General features: G+C 41.4%; 1 protein-coding gene across 2 annotated transcripts; it reads right to left on the bottom strand.

Moving 5' to 3' along the window:
• Positions 1–2833: 2833 nt before the first annotated feature.
• Positions 2834–20243, bottom strand: PLAC8L1 (PLAC8 like 1). 2 transcript variants are annotated; one of them, XM_034405083.2, is made up of 4 exons: positions 20095–20243; positions 14663–14802; positions 10173–10229; positions 2834–3708 (listed from the first exon to the last, which is right to left on the bottom strand). In XM_034405083.2, the coding sequence occupies exons 1-4, from the start codon at positions 20220–20222 to the stop codon at positions 3476–3478; spliced, it is 558 nt and encodes a 185-aa protein (XP_034260974.2). In that variant the 5' UTR covers positions 20223–20243; the 3' UTR covers positions 2834–3475. The 2 variants fall into 2 exon arrangements, with proteins under 2 accessions (XP_034260974.2, XP_034260968.1); XM_034405077.3 differs by having other exon boundaries at positions 10093–10229; positions 20095–20240.
• Between the last annotated feature and the right edge of the window lie 1189 nt (positions 20244–21432).

The following is a 21432-nucleotide window of genomic DNA, read 5'->3' as shown; positions in this document are numbered from 1 at the left end:
TAAACCTTGCAAAATGTCATTCTATGTTTGCTTTTAACACAGATGAAGAAGTGTCAAATTTGTCATATGAGAGATTTATGTTACACAGAGAGGAAAGCTTACTTCATGTAATTTTCATGTCCTAGATGGAAAGAACCTCTAACAGCCTTAGTTCATGCCTTACACTAAGTCATAAAAAAATCAGGATACTTATTCAAAATTATTTTTGGTAGATTGAGCATAGCACATGGATTTGGGGGAGGGGGCAGGTAGGCATCACAATCAAATCCGAGGCAGGTCGTAAATGTCAATTTAAAATTAAAAATTATTTAAATATAAAACCCAATGCAGTCCTAGGTTGCATCAACAGAGGGATAGTATCAAGATCACGTGAAGTGTTAGTACCACTTTATACTGCACTGGTAAGACCAAACTTGGAAAACTGTCTAGTTTTGGTCAACACAATACATAAAAGATTTTGAGATTCTAGAAACAGGGCAGAGAAGACAACATTCACAGAGGGGGTTGACCTATTCTCCAGAGCACCTGAAGGCAGGACAAGTAGTAATGGATGGAAATGTATCAAAGAGAGATCCAACCTGAAACAAAGGAGAAATTTCCCGACAGTGAGAACAATTAATCAGTGGAATGGCTGGAAGTTGTGGGTGCTCCATCACTGGATATTTTTAAGAAGAGACTGGACAACCATTTGTCAGGAATGGTATAGGGCCTCCTGTTTGAGCAGGGGGTTGGACTAGAAGACCTTCAAGGTCCCTTCCAATGCTGTTATTCTGTATTCTATTCTATGTATGGGTAGGCAAAAAGGTTGAAGGGTGGGCAGTCAGCAACTGTAGAATTCTGACTCCCATGGAAATCAGGAGGGAAGGAGACAGTGTTGCACCTAATGGATGGGTAAATAATGCAAGGCAGCAAGGTCAGGACCATGAATCTCCATACAACAAGAACCAACCCTGAGTGAAGCTCCCTGCTTTGGGTGATGCCCCTTCCCATCATCTTTCCAAGAAGCTGCTGCCATCCAAGGTGGAGCAGATGACTTCAAACTCTATCCAGCAGGAGGAAAACTTGGCTGCCACTGCCTACTTCTCAGAACTGTTTGCACATAGCAGAATAAGGGTAGCTGGCCTCCTCAGAAGAGGGGTTTCAGGAAGTGTCTTGCCCTAGTCAACTTGCTTCCACGTTATGGTTAGAGAAAGTTGAAGCTGCAGCTATTGATCACCATATAAATAGTATTCATGCTAGTAGAATTCCTTGGAGGAGGGGTAAAGGTCATTCCAATTCATTTATTGTTTTATGCGGTGATGGCTACCTCCAGATTAATGTGTTGGGTGACTGTTACAGAACTTCCTCTCTTTTTCCCCCCTTCCAGAACCACCACCAGGAAATGATGGAATTTATATCCCAAGGATGCTTTTTCAAAAGGCAACTGGGCTTTCTTGTTTTTCTTTGAAGACATTTCACTTCTCATCCAAGTAGCTCTGACTGGATGGTGGGGAATGGAAGAATTTAAATCGCTTGCAGACAGCTGGTTGTTTGAATTCTTTTAGAGTTGTTGTGGCCACCTGGAGGTTTATATGTATCCTCAGGGTCACCTTAGTGCAAATGGGTGTGGAGCCTCTTAGAACTGCTGTGTTGTAGACTGGAGATAGAGGATGTCATATCTCTCCCCTTCTATTGAGAGAGGGCTGTTCAGTTTTGACACAGATGGCCTCTTTGACCCCCTCTTTCAAACCAGTGGTCCTCTCTGTTCAAAATGTAGATGGACTTTATAATGGCATCATCCCACAAGCTGTGAGGTATCTATCATCATGTCGGAATAACCAAAAATCTAATTGCTATGAAACCAAAATAGTATTAATGGATTGATTGCTTGATTTACTTATTGCTTATTTTCAATAAAATTACTTACTGGACAAAAGATTGATTGGAATGATGCTAATGTTGATAGCAAAAGTCTTCCCTTTTAAAAAGAAAAAAAAACTTTAGCTGCTGGCAAAATGAGGACCTTCCAAATGAAATGGAATAGCGGACCTGGTAGCTCAGCAGACTAAAAGCATTGTGATTAACACCAGCTGTCTGCAATTACTGTAAGTTCAAATCTCACCAGGCACAAGGTTGACTCAGCCTTCCATTCTTTCTGAGGTAGGTAAAATGAGGACCCAGTTTGTGGGGGCAATAAGCTGACTTTGTATAAATATACAAAAGTATGAAGGCTATTGCTTAACACATTGTAAGCCGCCCTGAGTCTCCGGAGAAGGGCGGCATATAAATCAAGTTAAAAGAAAAAAAAAAGAAAAAAGAAAAGAAATCAGAATGGCCTTCTTGTCCTATACAGTATAGCAGAAAATAACTTACAATCCACAATCCATCCTTAGGGGCATATCAACGTCCCATTCCTACTCCTTAGTACTAAAAGCCACATATAGCTTTGTAGCCTGTTTCAATGTGGCCAACTGCCTCTGATATTCAGAAAAGAATTCCAAACAGGGCTACCCAACTTGCCATGTCATTGATATACAATCTTCCCTAAACTTGTGTTCCCAAAGTAATTCCAGCCTCACCACCCACCGCCCTCAGTGATCATGCAGAAACTTCCTTTGATACTTTCCAAGCTTCCAGTGCCATTTGTTTTGTTTCATTAACAAAAAAAGGAATAAAAACTGAAATAGCTCAAATAAAATGTACTGTAACTGCTGGGCACACGTATGTCTCTTGGCCCCCACCCCACCCCCCATGAACCTCATAGTTGATTTTAGAAAACAAAAGAGATGGTTGGATGCATTCTAGGGTTGTCTTTAGAAGTATCCCCCTTTCCGCAGAAAAGGACAAAGGAAAATGCTGATAAATAGATGCTTTTAATAGGTGAAGTCATGGCACTCACTGAATCCAATCTGTGAATAAGCTGATGCCCTGCAGCCATTTTTGGAAGAGAGCCCACATTTCTAATATGCCAACTGTACCCCAAGATTGTGGCCTCCTGCCCTAAAGATTTGCACATTGCTGGAATCTCTGGTTATTTTGGGAAAGTGTATCCTAGGAAGGGAGTATGCCTATGTCCACATCTGATTCTTGGAAGCAGAACGAAAGGTTGGATGAAATGAAACATGTGCCACATTTCGGAAACAAACAACCTGATTCATGAACAGTAGCCCCAGTTCATGATGAGCACCATTTAAACTCATCTGCTAATGATTAGTTTAAAAATTGTCAGAGCTGAAGAGTTTCTTCTGATCATCTGTCAAGTATAAGTGCCTGCAGGGATATGCAAGGATTGAAGAAGAAGAACCTAAGCGAATTTAACCCCTTGTGCTTGAAAACTGAGCCATGCTTACTTGGGAAAGGGGAAAATGTCAAAATACTTTGGGCATCCTGACAATGCAGATGGTTAAAGCCATAAGGATAAATACGATGCAAAGCAAACAGAACTGACTGCATATATTGTGGTGCCAAACTCCAGAGGCCCTGATGGCACCATGAACTACTGCGGCCGGAGCGAAGAGAACACGGAACATCTTTTTGCCTTTAAAGGGGCCTCTGGAGATGAGGGGGAGAGCATTTTTAAACAAGTACATCTTTGGCCGGAAGAGGAGGAGGGGACCGGTGCATTTTGTAGACCTGGAACAGAGGTCTTATCCTCATTTCTCGAGCCATTTGACAGATTGCACAAGGCCAGCAGCAGTGAACTGCCATCCAATCTTCGCAGAGAGTTCCCTGGGGAAGAAGAACAGAAAAGAATCTCTCCATATTAGACAGACTGAGAAACCATTTTTCCATGCCACTAAACGCTGATCTAATTAGAATTTCTCCACAGAAGAAATTCTAATTCTAGTTCTTTCCCCAGACTCTAACCTTGTGTGTGTGTGTGTGTGTTTGTGTGTGTGTTATATAAAAAAAGAGGGAGGGAAATAGAAATTACAGTTCGCTTCCACACCAATGAGCTTTCCCTGAAAGGAGGTAATAGTTTGATTTCTTTAGATACAGAAATAATCCAAATGACAGTGTCACCAACCCATTGCATTCCACATTTTCTTCAGTCCGAGAAACGGAAATCTCTAAATAACATGGCAGAGCCATTTCTCCCTTGTGGGGAAGCAAAAGGGCACTCCACAGCTCCTGACTCTAATTTTATAGTGTCAGTATCTGCTTTTGAGTTGCTGACATTTGAATATGCTGCATCCTCTACTGCCCCAAAATCAGTGGCATACCTGAATCCACCCTTAATTAGTCAGTTCCTGTTCCCTCTTTGCATAGGCCTTTAATTATGGGGTTTGTCTTTGCCATCAAACAACTGCTGTTCACCTTGTCTCCTTCTTGTGATCACTGCATATTGCTCAGGCAACAAAGCCTTTGCCATTTTGTGAGCTTTTTCCCCATTTCCATCTCAGAATCTAAATTGAAAGGGGCCACAGAGTCACCCGACTCAATGCAAGATCCACTGCATCATCTCTGACAGATTACAGATAGTTCTTGACATACAACAGTTCATTTAGCAACCATTCAAAGGTACAATGGCACTGAAAAAAGTGACTTATGACTGTTTTTCACACTTACGACCATTGCAGTATCCCTGTAGTCATGTGATCAAAATTCAGATGCTTGGCAACTGGTTCATATTTATGACCGTTGCAGCATCCCAAGGTCATGCAATCACCATTTTGTCACCTTCTGACCAGCAAAGTCAATGGGGAAGCCAGATTCGCTTAGCAAACATGTTATTAAGTTAATAACTGCAGTGATTCACTGAACAACTGTGGCAAAAAAAGGTTGTATAATGGGGCAAAACTCACTTAACAAATGTCTCACTTAGCAACATAAATTTGGGGCTCAATTGTGGTCGTAGGTCAAGGACTATCTGTACTTTCCAGCCACCTCTATCACTTTTTCTACCTCTGAAGGAAACAGGAATCCCTGGTTTTCCCCAACTCCACTTTAAAAACAATCTTTGTACTTCCCAATCCTCTCACAGCAGCTGTATTCCTCTCTTGCGACCAAATGCAACCATCCTTTCTATCTATGTTTATTCAAAAGTAAGGCTCTCCCTGTGTTGAACTGCATCCCAATTGGACAAAATAGCCAAACGCACAAAATATTTCTCCTCCCCAGCCGTTCTGCAGCTGAACTGAATTCCAGAATCTCCCTGAAGACATCTTATAAATGTGTGAATTCAGCTAGCCTTCCCAACTTGAATAATTTCCAGTGTTATAAAATTTGATTATAAGAATTCTGGGAATTGAAGTCCACAAGTCATAAAAGGGCCATAGCTCCCTACCTCTGCATTAGACCATCAACTAAGTATGAATCTTTAAGTAAATAAAACTAGCCAAGATTGTGGCTAGTTACCAAAATCTTCGGAGGTCATCACAATCCTCTGAGACCTTACAATAATAATAATAATAATAATTTTATTTCTATACCGCCCTTCTCCCGAAGGACTCAGGGCGGTGTACAGCCAATTTAAAAACACAAGACACAACAATAATTAAAAATTGAAATAATTAAATAGATTTGGCCGATTTAAAACCCCAAAAATTTAAAATACCCCAATTTAAAATTATTAAGTTGATAGCCCGGCCTGGCGGAACAACAGGGTCTTCAATGCGCAACGAAACACCCGGAGGTCGGAGATCTTGCGTATTTCCGGGGGCAGTTCATTCCACAGGGCTGGGGCTCCCACAGAGAAGGCCCTCCCCCTGGGTGTCGCCAGCCGACATAACTTGGCTGATGGCACCCTGAGGAGACCCTCTCTGTGGGAGCGGACTGGTCAGTGGGAGGCTATTGGTGGCAGAAGACGGTCTCGAAGGTACCCGGGTCCTATGCCATGGAGCGCTTTAAAGGTGGTAACCAACACCTTGAATCGCACCCGGAAGACCACTGGGAGCCAGTGCAGCTCGCGCAGGAGAGGTGTCACGCGGGCACAACGAGTTGCGCCCATAACCACCCGCGCGGCCGCATTCTGGACCAGTTGGAGCCTCCGAGTGCTCTTCAAGGGGAGCCCCATGTAGAGAGCATTACAATAGTCCAGCCGGGAGGTGACAAGGGCATGAGTGACCGTGCGCAAGGCGTCCCGGTCCAGAAAGGGCTGCAACTGGCGGATCAGGCGAACCTGATAAAAGGCCCCCCTGGCCACGGCCGTCATATGCTCTTCTAAAGACAGCCGTGCGTCCAGGAGGACACCCAGATTGCGAGCCCTCTCTGTGGGGGGCAAAGATTCACCCCCAATAGTCAGTGATGGCACCTGCTGACTATATCGGGACGCCGGCAGCCACAGCCACTCGGTCTTGGACGGGTTGAGTCTGAGCCTGTTCCTCCCCATCCAGACCCGCACAGCCTCCAGGCAGCGAGACATCACATCAAGGGCATCATTGGGGTGGTCTGGGGTGGAGATGTACAGCTGAGTATCATCAGCGTACAGATGACACTTCACCCCAAAACCACGGATGATCTCACCCAGTGGCTTCACATAAATGTTGAACAGAAGGGGCAAGAGGACCGACCCTTGTGGCACTCCCCATGCGAGATGCCTCGAGGTCGACCTCTGCCCCCCTGCCAACACGAACTGTGAGCAGTCGGAGAGGAAGGAGGAGAACCACTGCAAAACGGTGCCCCCTATTCCTAACCCTCTTAACCGCCGCAGCATGATACCATGGTCGATGGTATCAAAAGCCGCTGAGAGATCTAATAGGACTAGGACAGAGGAGCAACCCCTGTCCCGAGCCCTCCAGAGATCATCCACCAACGCGACCAATGCCGTTTCTGTGCTGTGCCCCTGCCTGAAGCCCGACTGGCACGGGTCTAGATAGATAGCTTCATCCAGGTGCCCGGGCAGTTGTCGTGCCACCACACTCTCAACAACCTTCGCCACAAAACGAAGGTTGGAGACCGGACGGTAGTTAGCTAATTCAGCCGGGTCCAGGGAAGGCTTCTTGAGGAGGGGCCTCACCACCGCCTCTTTCAAGGCAGCGGGAAAGGCACCCTCACTCAGAGAAGCAGTTATAATCCCCTGGAGCCAGCCTCGTGCAACCTCCCGGGAGGCCAGTACCAACCAGGAGGGACACGGGTCCAATAAACATGTGGCGGCACTAATCCTACCCAGAACCCTGTCCACATGCTCGGGAGCCAGTTTAGATTCGGATAAGAGTCAGAATTTATCCGATTTCAAGTGAGAATGAAACTCTTGAAAGATTTGGCAATATCCTGGAATTTTATCCATTTTAAAATAAGACTACAATATCTGGGTTGCAAAGCACCACTAACCACTAGTTGGAAGGAGAAAGACACACCTCTGCTGAACTGTTTTTCTGGTGAGACCAGTTTATCAAGGCAACCCGGTCTACCCAAATATGAGACCGAGCATAAGGCTTCCGCTTTTGCTGTTCAGCCCCAATCCAGGGGCCTTCGCAGGCAGTCACTTCCACGACAAACTATTTCATGTTAAATTTATTTCTTTGTCGGTAACACTCTGCTGAGCTAATGGTCAACTGGATTTGCTTCTTTAAGATTTTTTTTTTTAACCTGCCTTTATTACCTCAGAAGTAACTCAAGATGGCGAACATATCTAATATTCTCTCCTCCTCCTATTTTCCCCACAACAACAACAACCCTATGATGTGGGTTGGACTGAGAGAGAGTGACTGGCCCAAGCCTAAGGCAGGATTAAAACCTCCTGGCTTCTAAGCCAGCACTTTCATTACTACATCAGCCTGGTTCTTCTTCTTTTTTTCCAACTCAGATATATTAAACTGGTTTTAATTTAAAATAATTAGTTTAATTTAATAACTTAATGTACATTAAATTAAATTAATAATGTAATTTAATTTAATAACTAAATACTTATTTAGTCTATCCCAAGGACAAACTATAATTGCGAACCATTCCTGTATTCTCTGAATTGCTAAGGAGCTAGACAAAAGATGCAGGATCAATCATCCTCTTGTAATTATTTATGAAATACTTCCTATTCCTTTCCTATTGCCACTATTTATTGCACATAGTTGTATAATTTGAAAATGGGCCACCTTTGCTATTTTTTTTTTCCTCCTGAAAATATTTACATCTCTACTACTCAAAGCATGATGCAATGCTATAAGTGCAAGGACTTATATTAAGCTGTAACCAGTTTATGCAACTTCAATTTCATATAGTTTGTGTTACACCACAACATTTCTCATGCGCCCTGAACAAAATCAGTGCTGGCACTCCATCTTTTCTTCTAAACTAAGTTGCGGTAGCCCTGAAGAACGTTTGCATCATGTCGTGCTTCCTTGGCAGGAGAACTTCTAATGTTTTCATTTTACAGGAAAGGCAAGATGAGTATTAGGGCAATGGAAATCTTTGTCGCATTGATGCAGCTTGACTATTTGCTTCAAATTATTCTTAAAAGGCTGTGCCACTTTGAATCAAATTGGATTTCCTAAGGAAGTCAAGGTTGATTTTATATTCAAACTGACAATTTGAATTGGACCAATTCAGACGCTCAGGAATGGATACTTATTTGCATTAGATTGATCCAATTCAACAATTGCAATCCGATCCAGTTTGCACAAACCTAAAAAGCATTTATTTGATCTGCATGCATATTCAAAAACACCCTAGAACAGTGATGGCTAACCTTTTTGCCATCATGTGCCAAAAGCGGGGGGAGTGCAGGGGGAAGGTCGTGCGTGTGCACGTGCCCACACCCATAATTCTGTGTGTCCTGCCCCCGTGCATGTGTGCACGATCCCCCCCCCCGTGCAATTGGCCTGATGGGCCCAGTAGACCCGTTTTTTGTTCTCCCCAGGCTCCAGAGCCTTTCTAGGAGCCTGGGGAGGGCAAAAACGGTCTTACCATCCCCTGGAGCCCCTCTGGGGGCTGGAAACAGCCCGTTTGCTGACTTCCGGTGGTCCCAGAAGGCCCAAAAATCAGCTGGCGGAGCTGAGCTCGTGTGCCCAGCGATATGGCTCTGTGTGCCACCTCATCACGGCCCTAGAACATGTGTCCACTTCTCCTCACTATACATTCCTGCAGGTGGATGATAGATATTATTCTTGTGTAGTGCCATTTGGCAAACATGGATTGCAATTATCTTAAAAACCAAACAGCTTGTATTCCTTTAATTTTTATTGAAAAGTTAAAATGACTCTGTAACTCCAATTGGCATGCATTAAAGTACTGTATATATTGGCACAGAAATGATAGTTTATGATTGACCTAGGTCCTCAGTTTTTCTGCTTACATAGTAAAAGTGTATTTCCTCTTTGGGGACAATGCAATTTTACAGCTGTGGCAAAGACAAACAGTTGCTTTTATTCAATGTTTGTTTGTTTTTTTAAAAGATAGGAATTTGTTTGGCTGAAACATGCCATTTGAAAATACTTTGTCTTTTATCTCAGGCTAAAAGAGCAACTGTTTTAGCAGTTTAATGTATTAACTGTGCATTAAGGAGCCAAGCACTCTCAGGGAAAGAGATCTTTGACCCTAGCGGTCAAGAGACGTGGGATTTGGGGAAAGAGAACAGAGTGCTAAGATTGTGTCCTATGAAGCTCTGAGTTTTATTTTATATTTTTTAATGTTCTGCCTGCTCTGAACTTTTCACCCGTGTAAAGATTTTCAACTTAATCATTACTACCCATTAAGTTATTCAAGTGGATTTCTTCCAGACCAAGATATCCCCCACTGGAACTGAACTGGAGGAGAGGAAAACGAGCTGATGCTTATGGCCAAGGACATTATGGGTAGGGGGATGCTGCACAACATAGACTTACATGCAGGGGTGAAATCCAGCAGGTTCTGACAGGTTCTGAAGAACCGGTAGCGGAAATTTTGAGTAGTTCGGAGAACCGGAAAATACCACCTTTGACTGGCCCCAGAGTGGGGAGGGAATGTGGATTTTGCAGTATCCTTCCCCAGGAGTGGGGAGGGAATGGGGATTATGCAATATCCTTCCCCCAGGAGTGGGGAGGGAATGGGGATTTTGCAGTATCCTTCCCCTGGAGTATGGTGGGAATGGAGATTTTGCAGTATTCTTCTCCTGCCATGTCCACCAAGCCACACCACGCCCACCAAACCACTCCACAGAACCGGTAGAAAAAAAAATTGGATTTTACCACTGCTTACATGTATGCTGTGTCTCTCTCTGATGCCAGCTCTTAGGGCTAAGGTTGAACCCAGTAGCAATGGGAAGCAAAAGCACTCACCATACTTGCTCGCAAGTCTACATTCCAGACAAGGGCTGCACAACAAGCCACACATACCTATATCGTGAAGTACAAACAGAAAGATCAGAATAAGATGAGAGAGGCACAATGGCTTTGGTCAGCTCAGGGATCACATCGCTGGGCTTGGCTCGAAAAATTAGGAAGAGTTAGGAACCTAGAGATGGGGAGGGGTGAAACATGTACCTTAAGCATCCCTACGCCTCCCAATTCTGAGGGATTCTGGGATCTGTAAAAGGAGGGCTAGCAGTTTGTGCTAGCATTCCTTTTACAGATCCCAGAATCCCTCAGAAATGGCCTTTTGGCATTCCCACCAAAATATATATATACGGGTAGTCCTCGACTTACAACCATTCATTTTGTGACTGCACTGAAAAAAAGTGACTTAGGACCATTTTCCACACTTGCCACCCTGTCAGTATCCCTATGGTCACGTGATCAGAATTCAGATGCTTGGCAGCTGATTCACATTTATGATGGTTACAGTGTCCTGGGATCAGGAGATTCCTCTTTTGTGGCTTTCTGACAAGCAAAATCACATTCACTCAACAGTCGAGTTACTAATGTAATTCTACTAAGTTACATTAACATAATAAGTTATAATTAACACAAATTAACATCATTAAGTTAACTAATTTAACAACTGCAGTGATTGACAACTGTGGCGAGAAGGTCATAAAATGGGGCAAAACTGATTTAACAATGGTCTCACTTAACAACAGAAGTTCTGGGCTTCATTGTGGTCATAAGTCGAGGACTACCTCTATATTGAACAGTTATGGAAGCATTAATTTCGGACCCTGTATAATCATCATATCCAGCTTTTAACTATAAAGTAAGATCTTCTCTAATGGGAAAAAAGTTGTAGTTTTCTACATACCTCCCCCAAATCAGCAAGACATTAAAGTTCTGCACAAAAACCTGTTGTTTTATATATATATAGCTAGTCCTCAACTTCTGACTTGTCACTTAGTGACTATTTGAAGTTATGATGGACCTTCCCAAGGATATTTATGACCCAGTTCCAAAGTTCCAAAGATCATTCCCACCCTTTGTGGTCATAAAACCGTATTTTGGGTGCTTAGCAACCAGCCAACATTTATGACTGCTTGCAGCAGTCCATATTTTATGACACTTTTGCTAAAAACTGGCATACACTTCCAGTTTTCAGCAAAACCATAGCAAACAATTGGTTTGCTTAAGAACGGTGGTGTTTGGTTAAGAACCACCACCCAAAAGGGTCATAAAATCAGGTTAGTCATCTGATAGGTTCTGTTGTGGTCATAAGTCGAGGACTACCTGTACAAGAAGATGAAGCATCTAAAATTGATGACACTACTGCAGTCAATAGAAACAAGGAAACATGGAGAATTGTGATGGAAACAGTTCTGTGTAGAATCTCTGTAAGATTTTTAACATATCTCAGCCAACAGGAAAAAACTTAAATATTTCCTGTGGGCTTTTCAGGTGCAGTTGTGGTTTTGGTAATAAAATGTCCTAGTAACTTAATGTATATAGGTAGTCCTTGACTTAAAACAACTCATTTAGTGACCGTTCAAAGTTACAATGGCATTGAAAAAAGTGACTTATTTTTTTCATACTTACAATCATTGTAACATCCCTGAGATCATACGATCAAAATTCAGACATTTGGCAACTGGTTCATATTTATAACAGTTGCAGTGTCCTGGGGTCATGAACTCACTTTCCCAATAGGGAAGTCAGATTCACTTAACAACTGTGTCACTAATTTAACAATTGTAGGGATTTGCTTAACAATTGGGACAAGACAGGCTGTAAAATGGGGCAAAATTCACTTAACAAATGTCTCACTTAACAAGAGAAATTTTGGGCTCAATTGTGGTCGCAAATTGAGAACTAAATGAATAGACATGACTGTCCAGAAACTAAGAAACAGACCTAGAGAAAGCTACAATGTAAGAAGACAATATGAAATCTGATAATTAGATATTATCTATGGCGTGAATATGGACTCAGTTACAGCAGCAATGGGTCCACTACTGGAAAACCTGAAGGACCATTTTAGCGACCGAACGTTATGGATAAATCAATCAATCAATCAGAACAGAACTAGAAGAGACCTTGGAGGTCTTCTAGTCCAACCCCCTGCTCAAGCAGGAGACCCTATACCATTTCAGACAATTGGTTGTCCGGTCTCTTCTTAAACATCTCCAGTGATGAAGCCCCTACAACTTCTGAAGGTAAGATGTTCTATTGGTTAATTGTTCTCACTGTTAGGAAATTTCTCCTTAATTCCTAAAATCTATCTATATAGTCAATAAAAGTCAACAGTGCTTTGATGGCACATAATCAATCAATAATATAAACACAAACCGGGGGATATGAAAATTTACCATTATATAGGGAAGCTGCAAGATCAATCATTAGATTGGTCACAGAAATCCTGGCAGGAATGAATGACAATAATGACATACTGCCTGTTAATTAAGAAATATTCTGGTATTTGAAGTATTTAATTATTGTTTTAAAGAAAGTTTGAAAGACTTTTTAGCAGTTCTTTAGCAGTTTCTATCTTCTTCTTTTTTTAAAAAAAAGAAACTAAATAGCACTTGGAAGATTCTTATCCTCTATTTATTTATTATTTATTAGCAATAGCAATAGCACTTAGACTTATATACCGCTTCATAGTGCTTCACAGCCCTCTCTAAGCGGTTTACAGAGTTAGCATATTGCCTCCAACAATCTGGGTCCTCATAAAAGATAATTAGATCTAATTATCTATTAGATCTAAAGATAATTAGATCCAATAATAAAACTATAAGTAGGAAACAGCTTTTAACTTTAACCAAAGCTCACATAGTTTCATTGAAGAAAACAATAATTTGGTTATGTTGCAAAAGTAGATATCTAATATTTCAATAATCCAGATTTTTTTCACATGGTCAATAGTGACCTAATTAATTGATATTGTTATCTAGTGCTGCCAAAACTTTACAGGCCAGATCTGGGAGCTCTGGTGTTTTCCATTATTCCAGTGAAAGCAGGTTGAAAATTTTAAAATGATAGGCGAGGCTGACAGGTGACTACAAAGATGACCATTTTTCATTAAACTCTGTTATGTCTGATGGTCTAAAGTCAAAATCTACTGGTCTTCAGCTGAAATTCCACAACTACATTATTTGGCTCCACAATGATACTGCCAAAATGAATTCAGAAAAAAACCCAGTGGAGCTTCAGGTATTGTATTTTCCTATCACATAACAACAGTGCAAGGTACTTGTCAAACAATCTGATCAAATCCCATCTTCCTTTAGTTGCAGTAAATCTGTAAATGTAAGAGTCAAGCTCTGTCCTTTGGAAGGGTTGAATTTCAATGAATTCATACAAGCTAAAACTTTGTAGAATTAGTCCAATATATTTGAAAAGCACCAAGTTATGATGAAATAGGCACAAAAGATAGTTCTCTTGATAATTTCTACAGGTATAAAATCAACCTTTTATTAACCAAGATCTACAGTTAAAAAGTGGGTGAAACTCCAGTGTCATTAATGAAACAGCTAAGATTGGGATGAGCCAAGGTGGCGCAGTGGTTAGAGTGCAGTACTGCAGCTACTTCAGCTGACTGCTAGTTCAGCAGATCAGCGGATCAAATCTCACCGGCCCAAGGTTGACTCAGCCTTCCATCCTTCCGAGGTGGGTAAAATGAGGACCCAGATTGTTGGGGGCAATATGCTATTTAGTATACTGTCTTTGATGTAAGCCGCCCAGAGCCCTCGGAGAGTGAGCGGCATAGAAATATGACTAATAATAATAATAATAATAATAATAATAATAATAATAATAATAATAAAATAAATATTTCTAGAGGTTTATTTGGAAAGACAAGAGGAAGGTCATGTTAAATGGGTTTACACAGTTCTTTCCTTCCTTCCTTCCTTCCTTCCTTCCTTCCTTCCTTCCTTCCTTCCTTCTTTCCATCCATCAGAATGCAACAGGAAATTCTATCAGCGCTTCTCAGTGATTTGGTGCCAAATGCACCAGCATGATTCCAGGAACATTGAAGGGGATGGAATAATATGCACATGTCACATCTCCCTAGTGTATCATGTTGGAGAGAATTCAGAATGTGAATCTGAAATAGTAGAGGCTATACCATGACCACGATGGTCCTGTTAGTTCAGCTATTCCTCAAAACTCCTGCTCGTTGTTTTCCAATGAAGTAAAGGTACAGTGCATGTACAAAAAGGTAAACAGAAGTGAAAATAACTACTGACGCATCCAGTGAAACTTGGAATTGCCATGACTGCTTTAGTAATTCAAAAGTGCACTAGTATGCATTTTGTACAGCCTTCCTTAATTGCACTGGGGGCTGGGAGGGAGGGAGGGCAAAGGGCTTCAATCAGCAACCTATTATGAAAACTTCCTTTTCCCCATGCAAGTCTGGGTGGCAGCTTTGAAAATTAATTCAACACATCATGCAGTTCTCTTACAAATTGTCTTGTCACTGCAGATATCAAATAGACCAGTGGACCAGTTGCCTCCATTGTGTAAGAGGGTTGTCATGTTGGAAGTAACAAGGGTTCCAGTGGCACAGGGCTGGATTGTTACAGGTTCAGCTGAATTTTTGCTCCTGGTGAAGGAAAAATAAATGAATGAATGAATGAATGAATGAATGAATGAATGAATGGTGTTAAGAGAATCTGAGATGAAAGAAAGAAAGAAAGAAAGAAAGAAAGAAAGAAAGAAAGAAAGAAAGAAAGAAAGAAAGAAACTACACAGTGTTAAAAGAAATTGAGATTTATAAACAAAGCAGTTTGTAGAGCAAGCAATCTCTGATCTGCAAATGGAAGGAGAAAAAGTATTCATTATATTAATATCAATCTGTTTTGTCGTAATACCAGCCCTCCCTTTTTTCAAATTCATTTCCTCTTGTTGATGCTAATCTCCCCCATTGGCAATAGGAAAAAAAAATTAAAATATACCTGGCACTGCAGTGCACATTCATTTCCAATAAAGAAAAAAACAGCTATTTAAAAATACTTCCAGCATTAATTTGCAGCATCCATATAGATTTCTATATGCACCTGCCCAATATTAATTTTCCTGCCCTATACAGTATGAAAAGACAGACATTTCTTCAGAGTAGCACTTTTCATCGCCACAATGAATGCTCTTTTAAACTAAACTAAAAAGTATTCATATTTCTGAAAGGAGGAAAAAGATTCCAGAGTTCTTACACGGGCTTTTCTTTTAAAGACCTTTAACAGCAGGTGTCTTCCAAGGCATGTATATTAGCCAGACATGAAGAAGCATAGGAGCAAAACCACCAAATTCCTCCCCCCACCCACCCCCCAAAAAAGCTGATCAGCCCAGCCCTTGCATCAGAAAGAATTTTTAAGAGCGTAAAATGTCGTATGCCTTTCCTGGATCAGGATTCCCTGTGCTCAGTTGTTCAGTCCCTGGTCATCTCACAGATAGACTATTGTAATACGCTCTACATGGGGCTACCCTTGAAGAGCATTTGGAAGCCGACAGCTGGTGCATAGCATGACAGTGTGGACAGTTTTTGGGGCCCCAAGAGTAGCCCCTGTAACCACTGCTCTGTGAGCTGCATTGGTTACCAGTCTGCTTCCAGGTGCAATTCAAGGTGTTGGTGATCACCTTTAAAGCCCATCATGGCAGGGGTCCAGGTTACTTGTGGGACCATCTCACCCCACTGGGATTGGCCTGTACCAATCATGCCGGCAGAGGAGGCATGCTGCAGGTCCCATCAGCCCAATTATTCTGACTGGCGGAATCCAGAAGGAAGTCCTTCTCTGCTATTGCTCCTGCCCTCTAGAACATCTTGTCCACCCCCCAATGAGAGGTTGGCCCCTAACCATCCTATCTTTTCGTAAGGACCTAAAGATGTGATTTTGCCAGTCGGCTTGGGTCCCCAGTGTGGGAACAGCACAATGGAAGTAGTTAATTGAGTAATAACAGATCCCACCTCTCCCCACTCTGCCCCACCCTCCCCATTTGCCAGAGATGGTATTCAGCAGGTTCTGACCAGTTCTGTAGAACTGTTAGATGAAATTTTGAGTAGTTCGGAGAACAGGTAAATACCTCTGACTGGCCCTGCCCCCAACAATTCTCTGCTTCCCGAGTCCAACCTGATCCGGAGAAATAGAGATTTTACAGTATCCTTCCCTTGGAGTTGGTTGGGAATGGAACACTAGTAAAATTAAGAGATTGTCTATGAGAGGATTTGAAGGAACAGGATGACAGGTACCCCAATGTTTCTTCAGGAAATGCTGATCCCAGAAAGCTAAGAAAGGATTAATAAGTGAGGAAAACTTTACTCATTTTTGTTCTCCCCACTCAAGCAAGGACAAAGGGATAAGATACCGTTGGGGGAAAAACCCATAAATATTCTCCCAGGTTGTAGGTGGGTGGAAACATTTAAAATATGGACCTTGAGTTTGTTTGGAGGTTCTAGCAGAGGAGCGCAGCTATCGTAAAAATGTTTGAAATGTAAAAGGTTCCTAAGAGAAAAACATTTAAGAAACATTGTTTTACACTACTTAGTAGACTAATTTGGATCCCATTTTATTTACCCTCACGATAAACACTAATTTCAGTAGCTGATCTACTCTATTCTATTCATGTTTAAGATTGATCCCAATCCAAAGGAGCTTCAAGAAAACTGGAGTAATTTCTTGGTTTCCAGGATATAATGGAAAAGTCCCAAAATTATTGGGATTAACACAGCTGCCTGCAATTATTATTAACACAGCTGCCTGCAATTTCTGCTGGTTCGAATCTCTCCAAGGCTCAAGGTGGACTCAGCCTTCCATCCTTTCTAAGGTAGGTGAAATGAGGACCCAGTTTGAATTAAGACACAATGAAGTTTAATCTAAATAATCTAAATAATAGAGCCTTGGTGGCACAGCAGACTAAAGTACTGCTAAGGAGCACCAGCTGTCTGCAATTACTGCAAGTTCAAATCTCACCAGGCTCAAGGTTGACTCAGCCTTCCATCCTTTCGAGGTAGGTAAAATGAGGACCCGGTTTGTGGGGGCAATAACCTGACTTTGTATTAAAAAAAACACCGCTGGGGGGGGGGGCAAAAGCCCTACTAAGCAGGTATATACAAAAATATGAAGGCTATTGCTTAACGCATTGTAAGCCGCCCTGAGTCTCTGGAGAAGGGCGGCATATAAATTGAACCAATCAATCAATCAATCAATCAATAATCAATCAATCCATAGCTGCCCAGCTGTCAGATTGTCAGGTTTAAATAAAAGACTTTTTTCCCCAGAAATTTAAATACTTTTGTTAAGTGGGCAAATAGAATCTTTAAGTATGTTCACAAATATTGGTTTGATTTCTTCTAACGAATAATTTCTCCTTCTTTCTCTCTAGGATGCAATCATTAACAGATTAACAGAGTTGGAAGGGACCTTGTAGCAGGGGTGAAATGTAAAATCTGTTACTACCGGTTCTGTGGGCGTGGCTTGGTGGTGGTGGAGGGGGTAATGTGACTGGGTGGGCGTGGCCAACTTTTTTTTTTTTTAACTTTTCAAAGCATTTTTTCTAATGCTTTGAAAAGCCTCTCTGCCAATCAGGAACTCAGCTGGGATAGTCAGAGAGGCTTTTTAAAAATGCCTCTCTGCCGATCAGGGAACTCAGCTGGGATCGTCGGAGAATTTTCAAAGCATTTTTTTTACCATCTCTTCGGTCAAGAGGTTGCAGAAAAAAATGCTTTGAAAAGCCTCTGATGATCCCAGCTGAGCGGAGCGATCAACAGCATTTTTTCATCGGAAGAGGTTGTAGAAAAAATGCTTTTAAAAGTAAAAAAAAAAAAAAGCCTCTGATGATTGTGCAGCTCAGCTGGGCATGGTGGGGGGGGGCAGGGATTTTTGCTACCAGTTCTCCGAACCACCTGCCACCATCACTACCGGATCAGGCGATTCGGTCCGAACCGGGAGCATTTCACCCCTGCCTTGTAGGTCATCTAGTCCAACCCCCCTCCCAAGCAGGAGACCCTACACCATTTCTGACAGATGACAGTCCAGTCTGTTCTTGAAAGCTACCAGTGATGAAGCTCCCACAACTTCTGAAGGCAAGCTTTTCCATTGGTTGATTGCTCTCACTGTCAGAAAATATCTCTTTATTTCCAGGTTGAATCTCTCCTTGTTCAGTTTACATCCATCCATTCCATCCATCCATCATCTCAAAACCTCATCAAATCAGGCAAGTAGCAGCAGTGCATATACCATAAACCAATAGGTCCTGCTGTGAAACTCTAAGGAAAGTCCTGTACATAGACTTTGGAAATTTTGAACATCGAACTTTATGCAAAGCACATCTGAGCCTGATAATTATTTAGAGGATGTGGATATGAAATTAAATGGCCAGAGTGTCAAACTAGAACCCCAACTCAAATGTCTGCATTCTTATGAAATTGCAATCTCATGTCTTAGCTTTTGCCACAGCATTGTTTTGAGGATAAAATGCATTGCCATCTGCATCACGTAAAATTTATCTGAATGTTGTTCTCAAATACAATATCATTACAATTTGGGACACAATGCAACTTTGTTGTTGTTGTTAAGAACTTTGGGGATTTTGTGATGCTAGCTTTCATGTATGCTAGCAGTAAACCATCATATTACTGAGAAACAAGTAGTGTCACTATGTATTGGTATCTACAATCCACAGTGGACTGCTGGGAAGTCGATTTGATCAACAGGAAGCCCACAATTACTAGGAAATATACTGAGAAAGCCATCACACACAAAAATGTGAGGATTCTGATTCTGTGCCTGACATTCGGACTGACTGGAAAAAAGAGTTACTTTCCTGGATCCCATTTGAGTCCACTATTACACTCCAGTCAATAAATGACTCTGACTTTGTGTTCCCTCCCTTTCAAATGTCAGGCAAAAAGGAGGTGACAGATTTTCAGCCAAGGAAGATCCATCTAAATTCCCCATCTGATTGAATAATCTGATTGAATAATATACAGTCCTCAGTTCTACAGAGGAATTATTAAGTCTGTCATCTGCACCTCTATAACTGTCTGGTTTGGTTCTGCAACCCAACAAGACAGACACAGACTTCAGAGGATAATTAGAACTGCATAAAAAACAATTGCTACCAACCTGCCTTTCATTGACAACCTGTATACTACACGAGTCAAAAAGAGGGCTGTGAAAATATTTACAGACCCCTCGCTCCTGGATATAAACGGTTTCAACTCCTACCCTCAAAACGACGCTATAGAGCATTGCACACCAGAACAACTAGACACAAGAACAGTTTTTTCCCGAATGCCACCACTCTGCTAAACAAATAATTCCCTCAACACTGTCAAACTAGTTACTAAGTCTGCACTACTATTAATCTTCTCATCATTCCCACCACCATCTCCTTCTACTTATGACTGTATGACTGTAACTTTGTTGCTTATATTCTTACGATTTATATTGATATTGTTCCTGATTGCTTATTTGTACCCTATGACTATCATTAAGTGTTGTACCTTATGATTGTTGATGAGCATATCTTTTCTTTTATGTACACTGAGAGCATACACACCAAGAAAAATTCCTTGTGTGTTCAATCACACTTGGCCAATAAAAAATTCTATTCTATTCTATTCTATTCTATTCTATTCTATTCTATTCTATTCTATTCTATTCTATTCTATTCTATTCTACAGATGGCCCCAGAACATAATTCTAACACAGTGTAGTTATCTTGTAGATTATGATATTTGGAATGCTTTAGCTTTCTAAGATACTTTTGTAAGATGTTTTAAGAATCATTCTAGAGACTAAAATTATAGTATACAAATAGACATATAACCTCTCCTGCATTTTGCAACATCCCAGGCAGAGACAAAATAAATAGATATAACTGCATTTTTTTTCCTTACCCCAACATAGATAGGTAGTTGTTCCAGTCTCCAGATACTGGCAGAGAAAGGATCAATAGAGATTGTGTTGTGTCAGACAATGATTTTTTCTCACTTGTAGTAAAACAGCAGCTTATAAACTTGTCCATTGGGAAGAAGCAGCTAGGCAGTAGATTAAAGAATGGAATAAAGATTGCTAAAGTTTGCTGTTAAAGAATGCTGACATCACAACATTCTCCATTGTAGTGTCACAAGAAAGTGGAAAACCAACTTTTTCCAAGACAGTTGATGCACCCAAGGGCCAGTCATTCTACTGCATGTGTTTTCTTCAATATGAATATAACAAAACTAACTTCAAACGTTTTAAAACAAGAGAGGGCAACCTATGGCCTATGACCAATCCTCTCCTTTGTCTGCAGCATGAGTGGGCCTTCTAAAATGCACTGCTTGAAATTGGATGGTGTGGCTTTATTAGCCATGAAGTAGTAATTTCCAAACCACTCAAATAAAAACCCACTTCAATCAAAAATACGTGATTCATAGTTCCTATTGAATGTTAATCACCTTGAGTCTCTCAAATTTAGCAATCAGATAAGGCTAGCATCATCATCATCATTATCATGCATTTTATCCACTTCATCTCTCCTTCTGCAGCCCTTGTACTTCCAGAAAAAAACAACCATTTCTTTGTGGCGTTGTCTGGCTAAAGTTGTTCATTCTGGTTTAGAAAAAAAGCAACAATACTTCTCTGCACTTATTGCATCAACAGATAGCCACCTGGCATCCTTGTTTAAGGTGACATGAGCCCTCTTGAGGAAGGAGGACTCAGAGATTTACTTAAAAACTGGGCGGAGAAATTAGCAGAGCATCTGTCAGACAAAATTGCTTGAATTCATTGCAAATTGAACATCAGCTTTGATAAAGGTTCAGTGAGATGATGGAGGCACAGACTTGCTTTGTTATCTGGTAATGGTTGGGCCTGAGAAAATGGACATGGTCCTAATGACTGTGAGTTCAGCCACCTGCTCCTTAGATTTATGCCCCTCCTGGCCTGTTAAGGCTCCTCAGGGAGTGTTGTGTGGTTGGGTCCTAGTTGTGGTTAATTCTTTGAGAGAGGGTTTTATTCCACTCCCTCTTAAGGAGGCATTGGTTCACCCCCTCTTCAAGAAGCAGCGCTGGATTCCATTTTACTGGACAACTTTCATCTGGTGTCTCAACTCCATTTTTTAGGGAAGGTTATGGAGAAAATAGTTGCACAGCAGCTTCAGCAGGCCCTGGATGAAGCCGATTATTTTAATTTTAATTATTCAATATTATTATTTTTTAATCTTTTTTTTCTTTTTATGTGAGATGGGCAAC

Source organism: Pantherophis guttatus, chromosome 2 (assembly GCF_059756535.1).
Source record: "Pantherophis guttatus breed Tessera chromosome 2, ASM5975653v1, whole genome shotgun sequence".
Taxonomy (NCBI): Eukaryota; Metazoa; Chordata; class Lepidosauria; order Squamata; family Colubridae; genus Pantherophis; species Pantherophis guttatus.
This window is presented reverse-complemented; position numbering and strand designations above follow the sequence as displayed.